The sequence below is a fragment of the Portunus trituberculatus genome, chromosome 9 (assembly GCF_017591435.1).
Source record: "Portunus trituberculatus isolate SZX2019 chromosome 9, ASM1759143v1, whole genome shotgun sequence".
Taxonomy (NCBI): domain Eukaryota; kingdom Metazoa; phylum Arthropoda; class Malacostraca; order Decapoda; family Portunidae; genus Portunus; species Portunus trituberculatus.
In genome coordinates, this window is record NC_059263.1 from 9,558,462 (window position 1) to 9,578,856 (window position 20,395).

At 42.8% G+C, this 20,395-nt stretch overlaps 3 protein-coding genes across 3 annotated transcripts in view; all 3 read right to left on the reverse strand.

The window, feature by feature from the left end:
• Window positions 1-1,718: 1,718 nt before the first annotated feature.
• Window positions 1,719-4,729, reverse strand: LOC123501620. The gene is made up of 3 exons (XM_045250574.1): window positions 4,711-4,729; window positions 3,894-4,146; window positions 1,719-2,886 (listed from the first exon to the last, which is right to left on the reverse strand). The coding sequence occupies exons 2-3, from the start codon at window positions 4,140-4,142 to the stop codon at window positions 2,476-2,478; spliced, it is 660 nt and encodes a 219-aa protein (XP_045106509.1). The 5' UTR covers window positions 4,143-4,146; window positions 4,711-4,729; the 3' UTR covers window positions 1,719-2,475.
• Window positions 4,730-8,156: 3,427 nt separating this feature from the next.
• Window positions 8,157-15,164, reverse strand: LOC123501709 (the record flags this gene model as incomplete). Its single annotated transcript, XM_045250714.1, has 4 exons — window positions 8,157-9,581; window positions 10,393-10,592; window positions 13,907-13,911; window positions 15,101-15,164. Coding segments are annotated over 4 exons (774 nt in total), but the record flags the coding sequence as incomplete, so codon positions are not given.
• A 3,611-nt stretch (window positions 15,165-18,775) lies between these two features.
• The window catches only part of LOC123501660, a 2,117-nt gene continuing 497 nt past the window's right edge, over window positions 18,776-20,395 (reverse strand). Inside the window, exon 2 of the mRNA XM_045250624.1 lies at window positions 18,776-20,265. Within this exon, the coding sequence (XP_045106559.1) occupies window positions 19,876-20,265 (390 nt within the window). The 3' untranslated portion in view covers window positions 18,776-19,875. The remainder of the gene's footprint in view (window positions 20,266-20,395) is intronic.

The following is a 20,395-nucleotide window of genomic DNA, read 5'->3' on the forward strand; positions in this document are numbered from 1 at the left end:
ATCAGACGCAGTGTTTCCTCCAAGACCGTGGCTCTCAACCTTTTGGTCTCCATTCACCCTCCATCAGTTATTAACAGTTATTCATCTCCCAAATCCAAATAAATTAATAAATAGTAAATAAACAAATAAAATAATATATTGCGCAAACAATTACAATTTCGCACAGCTACATTCACACATACACACACGTAGCTGCATTGGTAACAATATTATGTAAATTAACAATTTTTCTTAACAAAGTGATCAATTAAAAGAACATTTTACTCTGCAGGAAAGGGATGCAATTTTTTTTTATTCAATTTTCAAAATTGTTTAGAAATACATAATTATGTAATTTGCAACAGGTCTCCATGAATCCCCCCTAAATTCTAGCCGTGTTCCTTTTCAGGGCGACGGCCCCATGTTGAAGACTAGTACTGCTGGACAAACTGCTGAAACAAACACGTACGTATGTGTACGTATGTAGTGTTCAGTATAGATAATAAAGCAAAATAGAATGAAGTACACACGTTGTACTTTTTGTAGCGAACAAAACAACAAGACAAGACAATAGTGCAAAGTGTGACGCCGAGACTTTGAAGGATGTGCTCATGATGCCACGCACACATGCACACACACTAACGACTCTCTGGCATCAGGGAAGTGGAGAGTGTAGAAAAGCTGAAGACACTGCACTCTTGCATTAGGAGGAGGAGAGGAAGAAGAAAGACAGAGAACACTGGGCAACTCTTGCTTTAGGGAGGTGGAGAGAATAGAAATAAGAGAAAATAGAAATCATTGCGCAGTGAGATTGTGTTGATGAAAAACCTGAGACAAAACTGAACAAAAACAGCAGCCATTAATTTCTGCAACCTCCTTTCCCGTCCTAACCTAACCTAACCTTTCCCGTCCTAACCTAACCTAACCTAATCTTTCCCGTCCTAACCTAACCTAACCTAATCTTTCCCGTCCTAACCTAACTTAACCTAATCTTTCCCGTCCTAACCTAACCTAACCTAATCTTTCCCGTCCTAACCTAACCTAACCTCAAAAATAACCCAACCCAACCCAACCTAACCTAACCTTACCTTGCCTTAAGAATTGTGACGTCAGTAATGGGCTTTCTACTTTCTGCCGTGCTACTGTGCCGGCGTCCCCGTGTCCTTTTGGAGAGAGAGAGAGAGAGAGAGAGAGAGAGAGAGAGAGAGAGAGAGAGAGAGAGAGAGAGAGAGTTACCACTACTATTATCGCCATAACCACTACCACCATCGCTACTACTACTACTACTACTACTACTACTACTACTACTACTACTACTACTACTACTACTACTACTACTACTACTACTACTACTACTACTACTACTACTACTACTTTACCTCTCCTCCCTCTCCTCTCTCTCTCTCTCTCTCTCTCTCTCTCTCTCTCTCTCTCTCTCTCTCTCTCTCTCTCTCTCTCTCTCTCTCTCTCTCTCTCTCTCTCTCTCTCTAAACCTCCAAATTCTCCGCTTCTTACTTTTTGTGGTAAATTGGTTTGTGTTTTTGTCTCAGATGTATATTATTATTATCATCATCAGCATCATCATCAGCAGCAGCATTATTACTACGACGTTTAGACAGACAGACGGACGGACGGATAGATATACACACACATATCTACATACATACATACATACATACATATTCAATCATACATAGATAAATAGGTAGATTTACATTACAGATAGGTAATTTACACACACACACACACACACACACACACACACACACACACACACACACACACACACACACACTGTACAGTTTTGGCCTATGTACTGAACCACTTCTCCCCGCACCTCTACTATTTCCAAAAGGCTCCAGTATTTTTTTTTTCTTTCTAAATGTAAGAGGGGAAATCTGGCCAGGGGCAACAAACACGATTAAAGAAAAGGGCCCACTTAGATGCCAGTTCCGATCAGGTCCGAGCAGAAGAGTTGAAGTTACACGAGTTTTTTAAGAGATGTTTCTACGATTCGAGTGACAAAATTAACGAGATTTCTACATGATGAACCGGAGAAACACTCGTGGGAACCCGGTTAATCATCTCTATGGCCTTGGGAAATAGTCATGGTGAGAGAACAAAGCGTTTCTGAATACCATGGGCGTGAGTGATGAGAAATGAGTGGTGGGCGTAGCTGTCATCAAGGTAGAATGTTCAGGTTACTCTTGGGCGTGGCTCTTAACATATCGTCCAGCTCGGGGGCGGAAAGGAGGCAGCGGGGGAAGCGTTGAGGGTTGCAGGGCTCGTGCGTGTGTCCCAGCGGGAAGAACACCTGCATCATGTCCTCCTCAGGCGTCAACTCCTCCTTGGGTTTCTCCTGAAGGTGGCACACGAGTTTCTGCAGACACCCATCCTCGTCCAGCCGCTGCATCATGTCCTGCTTCAGCGCATCAATCACCTGTGCTATCTCCTTCGCTGCTGCCTCCTTCCGCGCCTCCTTCAGGAAGACTCGTTTTAGCAGCCACAGGATTTGCTTCCTGCCTCGTACACTTCCCCTACTACACTTCCTGGAGGGGTTGGGGGTGCCTCCTCGCGTCTCTGTCTTCTGTAGGGGCGTGGTTGGAATGCTTGCTTGCCGTGGGCGTAGTGCGGGTATGGGTGGTACTGGGCGGCAGGGGGCTGGTACACGCGGCGGATGTTGGGGCGGGGGTTTATGACGGGGTTGACGGCAGGGCTGTGGAAGGGCACGACAATGAAGCGTTCCTCCCCTGCTGCAGCCTCCTCCCCCTCAGCCGCCTCCGCCGCCTCAGCTGCCTCCGCCGCCTCAGCTGCCTCCGCCGCCGCCTCCTTCGCTTCACGAATCTCCAGGTTAATCTCCGTGACTTTGTTGAGGTAGTTGAAGATGTAGCCGATGAAAGCAGCGATCTGTGCACGGTGGAACGGTGACTCATTGGCTGACTGAGTGAATGAGTGAATGAGTGACTAGTTGACTGACTGATTGACTGACTGATTGATTGAGTGACTATCTAACTGACTGAATGATTGACTGGCTGACTGGCTGATTGGCTGACTGATTAACTAACAGATTGAGTGACTGAGTGACTGACTAGCTGACTGATTGATTGGGTGACTGACTGACTGCTGACTGACTGACTGATTGATTGATTGACTGAGAGATTGATTGACTGTTTCTGACTGACTGACTAACTGACTGACCAACTGACTGACTGACTGACTGACTGACTGACCGACTAATCAACTGATTGACTGACTGAATGAATGAATAATTAACTAACTGGCAAGCTGACTGGCTGACTGATCGGTTGACTGGCTGACTGACTGATTGATAGGCTTAATGGCTGTCTGACTGGCTGGCTTGTTGATTGATTGAATGATTGACTGACTGGCTAACTGACTGACTGACTAAATGACTGACTGACTGACTGACTGACTGACTGACTGACTGAAAGCGCCGCAGAATCGTGCAACCAAAGGACTCTGCTTTGAACCACTGCTACGCTGCGCTTCATAAGATAAACTGCAACCACTGAAGTTACCCTATTAGTTTATTTCTCTATTGCTATCAAGACTGCATTTTTTTATATATATATATTTTTATGGCACTAGTGACAGATCAACAACGTTATTAGATTATCAACAGAAGAACCACTATTGAGAACCTGGCTGGTCATCTCTGTGGCCTTTGAAAACAGTCCCTTCACTACTCCAGCCACTACACTCTCTCTCTCTCTCTCTCTCTCTCTCTCTCTCTCTCTCTCTCTCTCTCTCTCTCTCTCTCTCTCTCTCTCTCTCTCTCTCTCTCTCTCTCAATCCTCACCCCACATTGCATCGGGTAGCGGGTATAAAAAGGCTATTACTTCAGGTTAACGCGCTTGAATATTTGTCAGTCACACACACACACACACACTCACCTCAATGATAGCCACGCCAGTCGCAGCAAGGACAGCCCGCGCCTTGTCCCAGCTTGTCTCGGGGCTTATCAGTGTAGCGGGCAGGACATCCACCAGCCCAGGCAGCCCCAGCGCATCCGTGGCGGCCTCGAATTGCGGCACGCCAGGGATTAGATTCAGCAAGGGCGCCACATCGGCCGTTTGGATCTCCAGGGCGGTGCTCGTGGCCGCCAGCACCGCCACCACCGCCGTCAGGAGTAGCAGTCGCATTATGCTGCTGACGAATGGGGATTAGGTTAGTGAGAGAGAGAAAGAGAGATAGATAGATAGATAGATAGAGAGAGAGAGAGAGAGAGGGGGGGGGCGGGGCAGGGAAGAAGACCAGCACCAATATCTTTCTTATCTTCTTCCTCCTCCTCCTCCTCCTCCTCATTTTTCTCCCGGATGCAGTTTCCAGGCAAGATGTGTGGATGTTATGAATGGAGAGTGGCAGTGGTGGTGGTGGTGGTGGTGGTGGTAGTGGTATTGGTGGTGGTGGTGGTGGTGGTGGTGGAGTGTGTGCATGGGTGGAATTATTGATGGAGGAGGAAGTGGAGCAAGAAGTGAGGAAGGAAGGGAGGAAGTGGTGGTGGAGAGAGTTAGATAGACACGTGGAGGAGGAGGAAGAAGAAGAAGAAGAGAAGAAGGAGGAGAATTAATAAGGGTAAATGGTTTGGAAGAAAAGAATGCAGTAGAGGATGATGATGATGATGAGGAGGAGGAGGAGGAGGAGGAGGAGGAGGAGGAGGAGGAGGAGGAGGAGAAGGATCAAGAGAAGAGAAGCAGAGTGTGAGCTCACCGTGAGGCTGTTGTGAGGGCTGTGGCCGCCCCTCACTGCCACTTCTATATATACCTGTCCTCCCACACCTGACGGGAATACAGAGTCTCCTCCTCCTCCTCCTCCTCCTCCTCCTACTTTGCGATAGTTTGATTTGTGTGTATTTGTTGTTCAGTGTTTGCAGTTATATTTGATTATTGTGTGTCTCCTTATCTAAACTTACTTAACCTAACCCAACCTAATCTAGCCTCACCTTACTTCGCCTTACCTTACCTTACCTTACCTTACCTTACTTCGCCTTACCTTACCTTACCTTACCTTACCTTACCTTACCTTACCTTACCTTACCTTACCTTACCTTACCTTACTTTACCTTAACTTACCTTACCTTACCTTAAGGCGGCGTCACACTAGCACTTTTTCCGTCGTCTCAGGCGATTTCCGTCGTCTTTTTACTCTTCCGTCAACTCTTTCCGTCGTCTTGAGTCAGACGGAACGCATCGTTTTCGTCTAGCGCCAATTTTTAGTCAAAATAAGAACTATGGTTTCTAATCAACACTTTTATTAAAAAATATTTTTTTGTTAAACGGAAGAATGCTATTATCATGACAAGAAATTTAAATGAGTTGATGAATATATATTTGTATACATATTTTTTTTTCTTCTAGCCTAGCAATGAAAAGTTCCTCAGTTGTTTGTGTACATTTCAGGAGTGCGAATGTGCGACGCTTTTGAATATTTCAAGGCAACTTCCAAGTAGCTGGCCAAGATGAGCAGTGGAGTGGACAAAACACACTGACGAATTTCTCATAGAGAGCACTAGAGGTCACCGTTGCCTTTGGGATCACAGAACAGCTGATTACATTATAAGGTGCAAAAAAGCCGCGGCTTGCTGGGGTGAATGAGGAGCCATGTTTGTTTACAATCGACAAGCGCGGCAAAGGCGGAAGCAAGCTTGTGTGTGACGGCCACCGTCTGCAAAAGTTGTCAGTCGTCACAAAATTGACGGAAAAAGAAGACGGAAAAGTGCTTGTGTGACGCCGCCAATTTACCTTACCTTACCTTACCTTACTTCATTATCATCTCAGCACCTACTGAATGCACACACACACACACACACACACACACACACACACACACACTACTTTGCTTTCGTCAAATCAGACAACTCTCTCTCTCTCTCTCTCTCTCTCTCTCTCTCTCTCTCTCTCTCTCTCTCTAACTTCATTTAAGTAATTTTTTTCTTTTTCTTTCTTTTTTTCTTTCTTTCTTTCATCTCTCTTTTTTCTTGTATTTTAACTTTCACCAAACAAACCTTATTAACTTTGGTCTCTTCTTTCTTCTTTCTCTCGTTTTCTGTCGTGTCTTCAGTTCCCCACAAAGAAAACGGAAAAAAACTGATGTAATTTTTCCTTTTCTTTTTACATTTTCTTCATTTTCTTCGCTCGTTTTCCTTTTCTCGTTTATTTTTCTTCATTTTCTTCCCTCGTTATCATTTTCCTTGTATATTTTCTTATTTCTTCGCTCGTTTTCCTTTTCTTTGTATATTTTCTCTCATTTTCTTCGCTCGTTTTCCTTTTCTCGTATATTTTCTTCATTTTTTTTTTCGCTCGTTATCATTTTCTATATTTTTTCCTTCCTTTTCTTCCCTCGTTTTCCTTTTCTCGTACATTTTTTTTTCTTCATTTTCTTCCCTCGTTTTCCTTTCCTTGTATACTTTTTTTCCCATTTTCTTCCTTGGTTATCATTTTCCTTTCATTCATTTTACATTTTTTTTCTTCGTGTCTTCATTCGTGATTGAGAAGAACCTTGTCGAATTTCACGTTTTCTTTTTTTTTTTTTTTTTTTTTTTTTGCTCATTTTTTTAATCCTTTCTATTTCTTTTCTTTATTTTCTTGTCTGTATTTCTCCTACACTTTCTTTTTATTATCTTATTTATTTTTTTTTTTGTTTGTTTGTTTGTGAGCGTCTGGTATGTTGTTTGTTTACCTATTTCCATTTATTTGTTTGTTTATTTATTTATTTTTTTTTTTCGTGTACTTGTGAATGTGCAAATATATGTGAAAAATAGCCTTAATGAATTTCTGGCTTTATTTCTCTCTCTCTCTCTCTCTCTCTCTCTCTCTCTCTCTCTCTCTCTCTCTCTCTCTCTCTCTCTCTCTCTCTCTCTCTCTCTCTCTCTCTCTCTCTCTCTCTCTCTCTCTCTCTCCTCTTCATCCCTATAATAGAAATCTTGTTATTTTTAGTCTTTTTATTTTTCTTCCTGTTTTTTTTTCCCTTTCGTGTTTTTTTTTAGTCCAATAATCTTTTTCCTTTTTTTTCCCTTTTCGTTCCTTTAACTATACCAATTTCTGAGTTTTTTTTTTTTATTATTTTTCTGTCCATGTCTTTCCTTCTTTTCCATCTTCCTTCTCCTCGGTTTCTTCCTTCCTTTCCTTCTTTCCTTCTTTCTTTCTTTCTTTCCTTCCTTTCTTCCTTCTCGTTTCTCGCTTCTTCTTGTTCTTGTTCTTCGTGTTCTTGTTCTTCTTTTTCTTTTTCTTCTTTATCCTTTTTTTTCTTCTTCTTCTTCTTCTTCTTCTTCTTCTTCGTCTTTGTGTCTTCAACCTCTTATGAATTATTAGACATTCATTTCTCCTTAATCTCTCTCTCTCTCTCTCTCTCTCTCTCTCTCTCTCTCTCTCTCTCTCTCTCTCTCTCTCTCTCTCTCTCTCTCTCTCTCTCTCTCTCTCTCTCTCTCTCTCTCTCTAATTCACTTCAGTTCCTTTATTTCCATATCTACCTCCTACATATTCATTCCTCCCTTAGTTTCTCTCTATTTCTTTCCTTTCCTTTTCTTTTTTCTTCATTTCTTTTCTTTTTATGTAGTTTGATATTTACCTCATGCGCACCACCAACTCTCTCTCTCCTTCACATATACTCTAGACTCGAGGTGACAGGTATTTTGTATTGGGTTTGGGAGGAAGGGAAGAGAAGGGGGGAGGAAGGAGGCTGAGGAAGGGAGACAGGCAGAGAGGGATATAGTGAGGTAGAGAAAAAAGGAGGCTTAGAATGATAAAGGGAGGGAGAAAGATGGAGAGAGATAGAAATGGAGAAGGAGGAAGCGTAGAATGAGACAGGGAGGGAAGGAGGGAAGCAGGAAGGATGAGATTTGAGATTGAGAGAAGGAGTGACAGAGACAGAGATGAAGGGAGGGAAGGGAAAGAGGAAGGGAAGAGGGTAAGATTGAGAAAGAAAGGGATAGAGAGAAAGAGAGGAAGAGATAAGACTAGGAATGAATAAGAATGGGATAGAATAATAAGGAAAAAAATGCTAGAAGGAGAGAGAGAGAGAGAGAGAGAGAGAGAGAGAGAGAGAGAGAGAGAGAGAGAGAGAGAGAGAGAGAGAGAGAGAGAGAGAGAGAGAGAGAGGGAGGGAGGGAGGGAGGGAGAGAAATAATGTGAATGTTCCCTTTCAGTAATACAAGAGGAGATGATCAATAAATTATATTTCACAAACACACCAACACACACACACACACACACACACACACACACACACACACACACACACACACACACACACACACACACACACACACACACACACACACACACACACACACTAACACAACATAGGCATTACATTAACACTTCAACACACGTGACATCAAGAGAGAGAGAGAGAGAAACAACAACAACAACAACAACAACAACAACAACAACAAAGATATGTTTGTTTGAGAAGTAATAAATAAACTGAACTAAATAGACTATAACGACAATTAAATAGACAAATAAATAAAATAAGTGACTATTAACCCTTTCAGCACCATGACACGCGCTTTCATAGTCATTCTGCTTACTATCCGCTGATTCTATACAGTTTTAGATACTCACGTTGGGATTAGAATACTGAAGATCCTGGCCATTAATCTTCCGACCTCCACAGACCCATACTATAAATAAAATTGTCCAATCACACGCAAAACTCAAGGTAAAAAATGCGTCCCAGTGCTGAAGGGGTTAACAGCTAAAACACACGTGAACTTCAGAACAATAAATAGATAAAGGAAAGGAATTTGTGTTTCTGAAGTAATACTAAAAGGAAACATTTTTGAAGTAGTGAATAAACTGATAAACAAAGAAATAACTTAATGAAACTGAATAACTGACTGAACGACGCTACAACTTGGCCACAGATAGACAGAAAAACAGACAGATAGATAGAGAGATAAATAGATGAATAGATAGATACATAGACAGATTGATAAACAGAATAGCAAGTAGATAGATAGATAGGTTCATAGATAAATAGACAGTTCCCAGCGTCGTAAACATAAGAAAACAAACGGAAAGATTCGTGAGTGTTCCTGAGGCGGCTGAACCAAAACAGTGAGCGCTCCCGTAACTCAAATCTGCTGCAGGAGGTACCGCAGCTCGCCTCCGGACATGGGACACGCGGGGAAGCTCTGGAGGCAGTACTGTTGTGGGGCGTGGCTGAATAGATACGCCAGCACCGACTCCTCCATGGTGGCGTTCCCCTGGGGCAGCTCCTGAAGGTGGCACAGAAGCTTCATGGAGCAGCCGGTGGGGTCCCATTTGAGGGCAGTGTTCCATAGCATCTCCTCCGCCTCCTCCAGGGACTCGTCAGCTAAATCTCCCACAATTCCCTCCGTCTGTAGATCTTCAAGGGAGCGTTTCCTGAGGTGGCTGTAGCTGGACACTCCCTCAGCGTGATCTACTGTGTGCTCGTGGGCTGGTGGGGCGTGGTGGGGTGGTGGGGGGTGTTCTGGGACATGGTGTCCTGGTGGAGGGTGTTCCGGGGCGTGGTGTTCTGGTGGGGATGTTCCGGGACGTGGTGGTCTGGTGGGGGGTGTTCCGGAGCGTGGTGTTCTGGTGTGGGATGTTCTGGGGCTGGGTCATCGTGCAGGGCGGGTGCAGCATGGCCATGGGCGGGTTCCTTGGCCTCCACGGGGTAGGAGGGTTGTTGGTAAGGGTCACGAGCGGCGGGTACATATTTTATCTTCGCCCCGCCCCCCAGCACAGGCCCCAGCTTGCGTGTCAGGATGAAGTAGGCAGCGATGGCAACTCCCTGCAGGAGACACGTGTGGTGTTACTTACTACACACACACACACACACACACACACACACACACACACACACACACACAGGTAAATGTTATCAGTAATGTTCATGATTTTATTTCGTTATGCTTTGTTTTATTTAGTTTCTCTCTCTCTCTCTCTCTCTCTCTCTCTCTCTCTCTCTCTCTCTCTCTCTCTCTCCCTGGTATAGTTTCGAGTCAGTAACTACTGGACGTGCGATTAATGAAATAACTACTACTACTACTACTACTACTACTACTACTACTACTACTACTACTACTACTACTACTACTACTACTACTACCACCACGATCGCCACTTCTACTACAACAATAACTCGTTCTCCTACTCCTATTCCTACTACCACCACCACCACCACCACCACCACCACCACCACCACTCTTCTTATTTCAACCACTACCACTAACCCATCTTACTAAATTTCAACTACTACTACCAACACCACCACCACTACCATCTCATTTCAACCACCACCAACACTGCCACCACCTTATTTCAACTACTACTGCTACTACTACCACCACCACCACCACCACCACCTTATTTCAACCAACACCACTACTACTACTACCAACATCACTATTTCATCCAGCATTACCACCTAACATCAACAGCATCACCACCAGCACCACCATCACCACTAACACCACCCACCTTTAAAATCCACAGCAGAGCAACAATGATGGGGCCAGGACCGATGACCAATGGAAGGGGTATAGCTCCATTTAGCGGCAGAAAGAGGGTGCTGCCGTAACTCACCGCCCCGAGGAGCACCGCAATAACGACCCACAGCCGCATCTGAGAGGTGAGAGGCGAGAAGTGAGGTGAGGATAGGATAGGCTAGGCTAATACTGTGCTGGGATAATCTGCTCTCTCTCTCTCTCTCTCTCCACAGGTGTTTTCCAAGGCCATAGAGATGATTAGCTGGGTTCCCAAGAGTGCTTATCCTATTCGTAATGTAGAAGTGTTGTTAATCTGCCTTTAGAGTCGTGTTTGTTGTGTTGATAAAGTAAGTGTGTTGTTAATCTGTCTCTGGAATCGTGGAAAGGAGGGAATGTTGTTAATCTGTCTCTAGAATCGTAAAAAAAAGAAGAAGAAAGTGCTCTTAGAAATTCGTATTGACTTTATGTAGAGTCTTTATCTGTCTCTAGAATCGTAAAAAAAAGAAAATATCCTTAGAAATTCGTATTAACTTTTTCGAGAGCCCTTTTTTTTCACCCTTTCACTGCTTCGCGATACAAGTAAGTGAATGACCACCACAAGAAGCAATGCGTGAAGACTTTTTAAGCGTCTACAGTGGAATTACCGATGGATCACCTCCTCTGTTTCAAAAGGCTTGGTTTAAGTTTACACGACTTTTTAAGGTGTTTTTTATGGTTCTAGAGGCAGAGTGACAATATTTCCACACTAATAACTGTAGAAACACTCTTGAAAACCTTACTGATAGTCGTGGTGAGAGAGCTAAGCGTTTCTGTGTACTGACCAAGAAGAGAAGCTTAAGAATGACACGGTGACTAAGGAAGAGGCGTGCCAAATGACAGTTAAAAGGTTAAGTGAGGAAATAAGGCGCAGCTGAGGTGGTGGTGATGGTGGTGATAGTGGTGGTTGGGTGTGTGGGTGTATGTATGGGTAAATAGAGTAATAGATAAAGAGGTGATAGGAATGTGGGTGTGTGACTAGGTGGGTAGGTAGATAGACTAATGGATGGATGGATAGGTGGAAATATAGATAGGTAGAATAAATAATTAATAGAAATAGATAAATAGATGGGAGGATAGATAGGGATATAGGTTAGGCTAGGCTAGGTGAGTGACTGATAGATAGATAAAACAGATAGATGAATTAGACACATAACACACAACACAGAACCAACACACAAGGTTAGGTTAGGCTTGGCTAGGCTACGATTGATTAGGTTAGGTTAGGCTGGATGAGTGACTGGTAATAGATGAAATAGATAGATAAATTTGATAACACACAACACAACAAATACAGGAAAGGAAGCAACACAAACTACCACCACACAAGGTTAGGTTAGGTTAGGTTAGGCTAGGAAAGGCAAGATGAGTGACAGATAAATAGATAAATTAGACAGGTAACACACAACACTTAGTAAACACAGTGAAGGAAGCAACACAAACAGCCAGCACACAAAACCGCACTCTCCATCTTCAGTAGGTCAGCGGGGCGGGGCAGGACAGGAATAACAAATGACTAACAGCTATGCGCAGATGACACATGGACTGTATTCTGAGACATCTCTTCCCAGCACCTCCATTACTTTCAAGACTCTAGTTATTGGTGTTATGCGAGTTTTTAATGGTGACTTTGTGGTTTTAGTGGCAGATTAACTGGATTTATGCGTTATTAACAAGGAAATCACTCTTGAGAACCCGGCAAGGCATCTCTGTGGTGTTGGAAAAGTCGTGGTGAAGGGACAAGGGTTTTTAAAGATGTTTTTACGGTTCTAGTGACAGATTAACAAGATTTATGCGTTATTAACAAGGAAATCACTCTTTAGAGCCCATTTAGTCATCTCTGCGGTGTTGGAAAGTAGTCGTGGTGAAGTAACATGGGTTTTTAAGGATGTTTTTACGGTTTTAGTGACAAATTAACAAGATTTATGGGTTGGTAACAGGAGAAAAACTCTTGAGAACCTGGTGGTGTTGGAAAGTAGTCGTGGTGAAGTAACGCGGGTTTTTATGGATGGTTTTGGGGTTCTTTTCACAGATTAACAAATTTTATATATTGTTAACAAGGAAATAACTTTTTAGAACCCAGCTAGTCATCTCTGCGGTGTTGGAAAATAGTCGTGGTGAAGTGACGCGGGCTTTTTATGAATGATTTTTTTGCGGTTCTTTTCACAGATTTACAAATTTTATGCTCATTAACAAAGAAATCACTCTTTGAGAACCTGGCAAGTCATTTCTGCGGTGTTGGAAAATAGTCGCGGTGAAGTGACATGGGTTTGTAAGGATGTTTTTACGGTTTTAGTGACAAATTAACAAGATTGATGCGTTATTAACAGGAGAAACACTCTTGAGAACCCAGCTATAGTCATCTCTGTGGTCGTGGTGAAGTGACGGGATTTTAAGGCTGGTTTTACAGTTCTATTGACAGATTAACAAGATTTATACATTATTAACAGGGAAAACACTCTTGACAACACGGCTAGTCATCCCTGTGTTCTGGAAAGTACTCATGGTGAAGTGACATGGGTTTGTAAGGATGTTTTTATAGTTTTAGTGGAAGAAGAGAAAAGATGAGAATTTAGACGATAGATAATGATAATGGTGATAGACAAGCATCAGTAATTTAAGATGACAGTAAAAGTAGTGGTAGTAGTAGTAGTAGTAGTAGTAGTAGTAGTAGTAGTAGTAGTAGTAGTAGTAGTAGTAGTAGTACGTGTCTGGCAGAGTGTGGGCTCACCGTGAGGCTGTTGTGAGGGCTGTGGCCGCCCCTCACTGCCACCTCTATATATACCTGTCCTCCCACACCTGACGGGAATACTGAGCCTCCTTCTCCTCCTCCTCGTCCTCCTCCTCTTCTTCCTCCTCCTCCTCCTCCTCCTCCTCCTCCTCCTCCTCCTCCTCCTCCTCCTCTGTGCCTCTTCTTTCTCCCGTCCTCGCTTTCGTTTTTGTTATTGTCATCTCTCCTCTTTTCCTCCTCCTCCTCCTCCTCCTCCTCCTCCTCCTCCTCCTCCTCCTCCTCCTCCTCCTCCTCCTCCTCCTCTGTGCCTCTTCTTTCTCCCGTCCTCGTTTTCGTTATTGTTGTTGCCATATCTCCTCTTTTCCTCCTTCTCCTCCTCTTCCTCTTCCTCCTTCCCTTCCTCCTCCTCCTCCTCCACCTCCACCTTTTCCTCCTCCTCCTTTTCCTCCTCCTCCTTTTCCTCCTCCTCCTTTTCCTCCTCTCCTCATATTCAAAATTTCCATGAAAAAATTATACTCTTGCATCTAAACAGGCCAAGATCATTATTCCTCCCAGTATTCAGTCACCACCTTAGTTATGCTTGTGAAAATTAATCCCGCATATTATTTCACTAGTCAGATGCTTTGTCTCAGGAGCAACGCAGAGATATTAGACCCATACTGAGAAACGTTTTGCTGTCTCACCGTGACTGTTTTCAAAGGTCACACGGATGATTAACCGGGTTCTCAAGAGTGTTTTTCCTGTTAATAATGTAGAATTCTTGTTAATCTGTCACTAGAACCGTAGAAACACCTTTGAAAATCCGCGTCATATCTTTACGACTACTTTCAAAGACTACAGAGATGATTAGCAGTGTTGTTTTTCCTGGTAATAATGTAGAAATTTCATTAATCTGCCATTAGAACAGTAAAAGACACACTTGAACGCTTAAAAACCCGTGTCATACTTCCACCACTATTTTCAAAGACTGCAGAGATGGTTAGCCTTTTTTTTTTTTTTTTTTTTTTTTTTTTTTTTTTTACGTAGGGAAGAGGGCCAGCCAAGGGCAAAAAAAAGAAAGTTTGAAAAAAGCCCACTTGAGCGCTGGCTCTCCAAAGAGTACAAAAGTGATAGACAAGCATCAGTAATTTAAGATGACAGTAAAAGTAGTGGTAGTAGTAGTAGTAGTAGTAGTAGTAGTAGTAGTAGTAGTACGTGTCTGGCAGAGTGTGGGCTCACCGTGAGGCTGTTGTGAGGGCTGTGGCCGCCCCTCACTGCCACCTCTATATATACCTGTCCTCCCACACCTGACGGGAATACTGAGCCTCCTTCTCCTCCTCCACGTCCTCCTCCTCCTCCTCTTCCTCCTCCTCCTTCTCCTCCTCCTCCTCCTCCTCCTCCTCCTCCTCCTCCTCCTCCTCTGTACCTCTTCTTTCTCCCGTCCTCGCTTTCGTTTTTGTTATTGTCATCTCCTCCTCTTTCCTCCTCCTCCTCCTCCTCCTCCTCCTCCTCCTCCTCCTCCTCCTCCTCCTCCTCCTCTGTGCCTCTTCTTTCTCCCGTCCTCGTTTTCGTTATTGTTGTTGCCATCTCTCCTCTTTTCCTCCTTCTCCTCCTCTTCCTCTTCCTCCTTCCCTTCCTTCTCCTCCACCTCCACCTTTTCCTCCTCCTCCTTTTCCTCCTCCTCCTTTTCCTCCTCTCCTCATATTCAAAACTTCCATGAAAAAATTATACTCTTGCATCTAAACAGGCCAAGATCATTATTCCTCCCAGTATTCAGTCACCACCTTAGTTATGCTTGTGAAAATTAATCCCGCATATTATTTCACTAGTCAGATGCTTTGTCTCAGGAGCAACGCAGAGATATTAGACTCATACTGAGAAACGTTTTGCTGTCTCACCGTGACTGTTTTCAAAGGCCACAGGGATGATTAACCGGGTTCTCAAGAGTGTTTTTCCTGTTAATAATGTAGAATTCTTGTTAATCTGTCACTAGAACCGTAGAAACACCTTTGAAAATCCGCGTCATATCTTTACGACTACTTTCAAAGACTACAGAGATGATTAGCCGTGTTGTTTTTTCCTGGTAATAATAAAAGTATCAAAACCGTCAGCCAGAATTAGGGGAGCAAATGCCTCGATACCTCCCTCTTAAAAGAAGACAAGTTGTAGGAATTCGGAAATACAGATGCAGGGAGGGAGTTCCAGAGTTTACCAGTGAAAGGGATGAATGATTGAGCGTACTGGTTAACTCTTGCATTAGAGAGTTGGACAGAATAGGGATGAGAGGAAGAAGAAAGCCTTGTGCAGCGTGGCCGCAGGAGGAGGGGAGGCATGCAGTTAGCAAGATCAGTAGAACAGTTACCATGAAAATAGCGATAAAATATAGAAAGGGATGCAACATTTCGGCGGTGAGAAAGAGACTGAAGACAGTTAGTCAGAGGAGGGAGTTGATGAGACGAAGAGCTTTCGATTCCACCCTATCAAGCAAAGCTGTGTGACTGGAACCCCCAAACATGCGAAGAGTACTCCATACAGGGACGGATAAGGCCCTTATACAGAGTAAGCATGGCAGTTCGAGTTCTTTTGCCTTTTGCTTCAACCTACCTGTGCGAAAGTGGGTTTTCTTCATTACTTGCAATAAAAACAAAATCAAGGAACAAGCTGTCTGTGGAAGATGACTTGAGGTGTGCACTGGCTGCCACTGAGCCAAGGATTCATGAGCTGGTTGCTCAAAAACAACCACAAAAGTCCCATTGAGAAATATAAAGTGACATACTTTTTCGCAACCAATGAAAAGTTTCATTCACTGCTGTTTTGTGATTTTTGTTGTATTCATACAGTTTTGTGATTCTTTTTATTCATACATGTGCTTGCAAGCTCAAAAAAGGGCAAATATTATAAAGATAGTTTTTGCACACAATACCTACAACTATAACAACATTAACATAACATTTTTCCTATGTGTTTTACTTAAATCAAAAAGTGCTGAACGGAATGTTTTCTGATTTCATATAAATAGGCCTACATCTTAATCAGCATAACAATGGAAGGCATTTTACATTAATATAGTTGGAGGGGCGAGAAAAACTGGCGGAGACGCCTCAGAACACCTAACTTCATAGAAACTGTTTTAGCAAGAGATGAGATGTGAAGTTTCCAGTTAAGATTATGAGCAAAGGACAGACCGAGGATATTCATTGTGGAAGAGGAAGACAGTTGAGTGTCATTGAAGAAGACTGTTTCTCCAGGTAATAATGTAGAGCAGTGTTCTTCAACCTGGGTGGACAGTCCACCTTATAGTGGACGAGATGAAGTGAGGGGTGGACAGCTGTCTAGGGGTGGACTACTGGACTACACCTGCACGTGTCTGTATAATATACAAGAGACTCTCTTTTTCTCTCTCTCCTATATATCTTAAAATACATACTACAAATACATATTTACCTATTGTAACATCGAGGTTGCCACTTCGCCTACTCGCAAGACCTCGATAGTACAACCACGCGAGATATGAGATATGAAACATAGATTTTAAATATTAAAAATGTAAAATTTTTCATGAGATTTTTTTCTGGATGGGGTGGACAGCTTCTACTTAATCACTGTTAGGGTTGGACTACATTAAAAAAGGTTGAAGACCACTGATATAGAGAAATGTCATTAATCTGCCACTAGAACCATGAAGACACGTCTTGAAAACCCGTATCACATTACCTCCACTACTTCCAAAGACCACAGAGAGGAAGAGCACAGTCTCCCAGAGCGCATAACCTCTTAATAATGTAGAAACCTCATTAATCAACCACTAGAACCCGAAAAACACCCTTGGAACTCTCAATTGCATACACGCAAAGTCCTTTGAAAACCTCGTACGTGCGGCGCGGAGAGGTTTGAGAATACGCTTCCTGGTCGAGTCCCGCGCGTCATGACAAAGCGGGGGAGGGAGAAAGGCGAGCAGGGAGGGGGTGCGCTACAAGAGAGTTCCATAAGGGGTGAGTGAAGCGGCGTGGGGCGAGAAAGTGCGTGTGATTTCGAGAACCCAGAATGTGAGGTGTGTTGGTATGGTGGTGGTGGTGGTGGTGGTGGTGAGTGAAATGTTTGGTTAGATAGATAAATAGAGGGATAGATAGGTAGACATGTAGGTGAATGGATAGATAGGTGGAATGTTAGATGTATAAGTAGATAGACAAATATATAGATAGGTAGGTAGGTAGGTAGGTAGATAAATAATGAGATAGATAGACAAATAGATAAATAGATAGACAGATATGTAGGTAGGTAGATAGATAGACAAATAGACAGGTTGGTAGTTAGATAGACAGATAGATATGTAGGTAGGTAGACAGATAGACAAATTTATAGATTAGTAGATGGACGGATAGATAGATAAATAGATAGACCAGGCCTCGCTGCCCAAAAATTATCATCATTCTCTCACTGCTATTCTGCCCACCCCTCTAATGCAAGAATTTTAACCAGTACTCTCAGTCATTCATCCCTTTCTCTGGCACACTCTGGAACTCCCTGCCTGCTGCTGTATTTCCACCTTCCTGTGACCTGAACTCATTGAAGAGGGAGGTATCAAGACGGTTATCCTCTCCCTCTGGCTTTGGCTGACGCGTTCGGCTCTGTACGGTCTCGGCTCCTTAGTTGATCGTTTTAATTGTATTCTTTGTCGCCCTTGCCAGAGAAAATAAAATAAAGTGAAATAGAAAAAAAAACCCTGAAAATTTTAAGAACGTAAGAAAATAAGGAAAGCTGAATGAAAGTAGATAGATAGATAGATAGATAGATATGCACATAGAGCGATTCTCAAGCCAAGACAGAACATGATTGGCCTGTTATATTCTCTCTCTCTCTCTCTCTCTCTCTCTCTCTCTCTCTCTCTCTCTCTCTCTCTCTCTCTCTCTGCTTCCTTGTGTTTTCTTGCTTTTCTTTTCTTTTTTATCTGTATTTGCTTCCTTTCTTCCATTTTCTTTCAGAGAGAGAGAGAGAGAGAGAGAGAGAGAGAGAGAGAGTTGTTACTAATGTTATATGTATGTAATGATAGTGGCGGTAGTTTCTCTCTCTCTCTCTCTCTCTCTCTCTCTCTCTCTCTCTCTCTCTCTCTCTGCTAGTTGCTCATTCATCCCTTTATTCATCAGTTGCCTGTTCACATTTTTCCATACAGATAAATAAAGAGCAAAACAAACACAAAGGAATTAGGAAAGAGTGAGGCTAAAAAAAAAAAGAAGAAAAAAAAAAAAGGAAGAAAAATAATGATAGTAATTTATTATCATCATCATCAGGAGCAGTGTCATTAACCTGTGAAGAATAGATAGATAGATTGATAGATAGATAGATAGGCAGATAAGTAAATAAATAAATGAATAGATAAATAGATAAATAAATTTGTAACTCACGCCCTTCTCTTTATTTTTGTTTTAATTAGTTTTTTTACTTAATTTGGTTATTATTGTTTATTTATTGTTTTCTTTCCTTTGCGATTCGTAACTGGCGCCATAATTTGATTCAGATTGTCCGTTGCGCTTCCCGCTGCGTCTGTGGCGGAGAAGTGAAACTCGTCTTGTTTGTACACGGCTTGCTTTTAATAATTAGGTGAATAAATAAATACATCAATAAATAAGTACCAGAGAGAGAGAGAGAGAGAGAGAGAGAGAGAGAGAGAGAGAGAGAGAGAGGGGGGGGAAGAAATTGTAACTTAACTTTAGGACAAAAATAAATAAATAGATTAAATAAAATAAAATAAAAAAGTAAGTAAAGAGTTGACTTAAGAGTATGGAAGCAATAAATAGCAATAAATAACAATAAACAACAACAACAACAACAACAACAACAACAACAACAGTGACTCGTGAACCAACACACACACAGTCAGACATTTTTTTTTTTAACGAAAGTGCTTCATTTACTCGTATATGTAAAGGGAAGGAGAGAATGGCTGACTGACGGACTGACTGACTGACTGACTGACTGACTGACTGACTGACTGCTCGGGGACTGGCATCTAAGTGAGCATTTTTTGTTTGGTCGTTTTGTTACCTTTGGGCGGAGTTTCACCCTTACATAATAAAAAATAAAATGGCGGTAACTTCTCTAACACACCAAGCCAAACTCACTAACTTAACCTGGCAGTAACTCTTTCACACACCACAAACTGACTGAATGACTGGCCTCTTTTAACACACTAACCTAAGACACAAAGCTAGACTGACTGACTCACTCACTCACTCACAAGATTCCTACAACTTTCTCATTTCTAACACGCAAACTCAGGCGGGCTAAGCTTCTTTCTCTAACACAAACCAAGAATAACAACTTCAAAACTTCCTACAACTTCATTTTCTTTCCCTTTTCTATAAAACTTCCTACAACTTTTCTTTTCTTTCCCATTTCTATAAGACTTCCTACAACTTCCTTTTCTAACACGCTAACTCAGACTTAACTTCTTCGTCTAACACATTCATGAACAAACAATCTCTAAACACAACTAACTTATCTTTCTCTAACGCTTAAACATTCTCTTTCATCTGCCAACTCACATAACATCCTTCTTTAACGCAAAAACACACTCTTTCACCTCTAAATTCTGATCGTATTACATAGCCCCTAACACATACACACATACACACTTTCCTAACACACACTGCTAAACAAAACTAAAACAACACATCTACAACACTTCTTTCTCCAGCACACTAATGGTTCTTTTCATCTCAACATTTTGGTAATAGTGCATCAATTCCCGCAGCTGGTCCTCCGTCGCCGTGCACCGCGGGAACACACTGGACTTGCAATGGGTCACCGGGAACAGTTTCAGTAACAAGTCCTCCTCTTGCGACCTGTCACTCTGCTCCTCTAGGAAACAAACGAGCTTCTGCAGGCACTTGTCCGTATCAATTCGCCTCAGTGTCTTCGTCATAGCGTGCCTCATGTCCTCCTCTGTGTCCCCAAACGCTCGTCCCGTCCTGGAGTTAAGCTTGTAGAGAAGTTCCTCGTCGTAGTCGTAGTGGTAATCCTTCTCTATCTTCGCTTTGGCTATCCAGGTGCTGATCCACATGGCCTGGCGGAGTGTGCGGGTGGTTGAGTGGGTGGACGTGTGGATTAGGTGGTTTTGTGGGTTGTTTGGTTAGTTTGTGGTGCGGGAATGTGTTTGGTTGGTTGGTTGGTTGAGAGAGAGAGAGAGAGAGAGA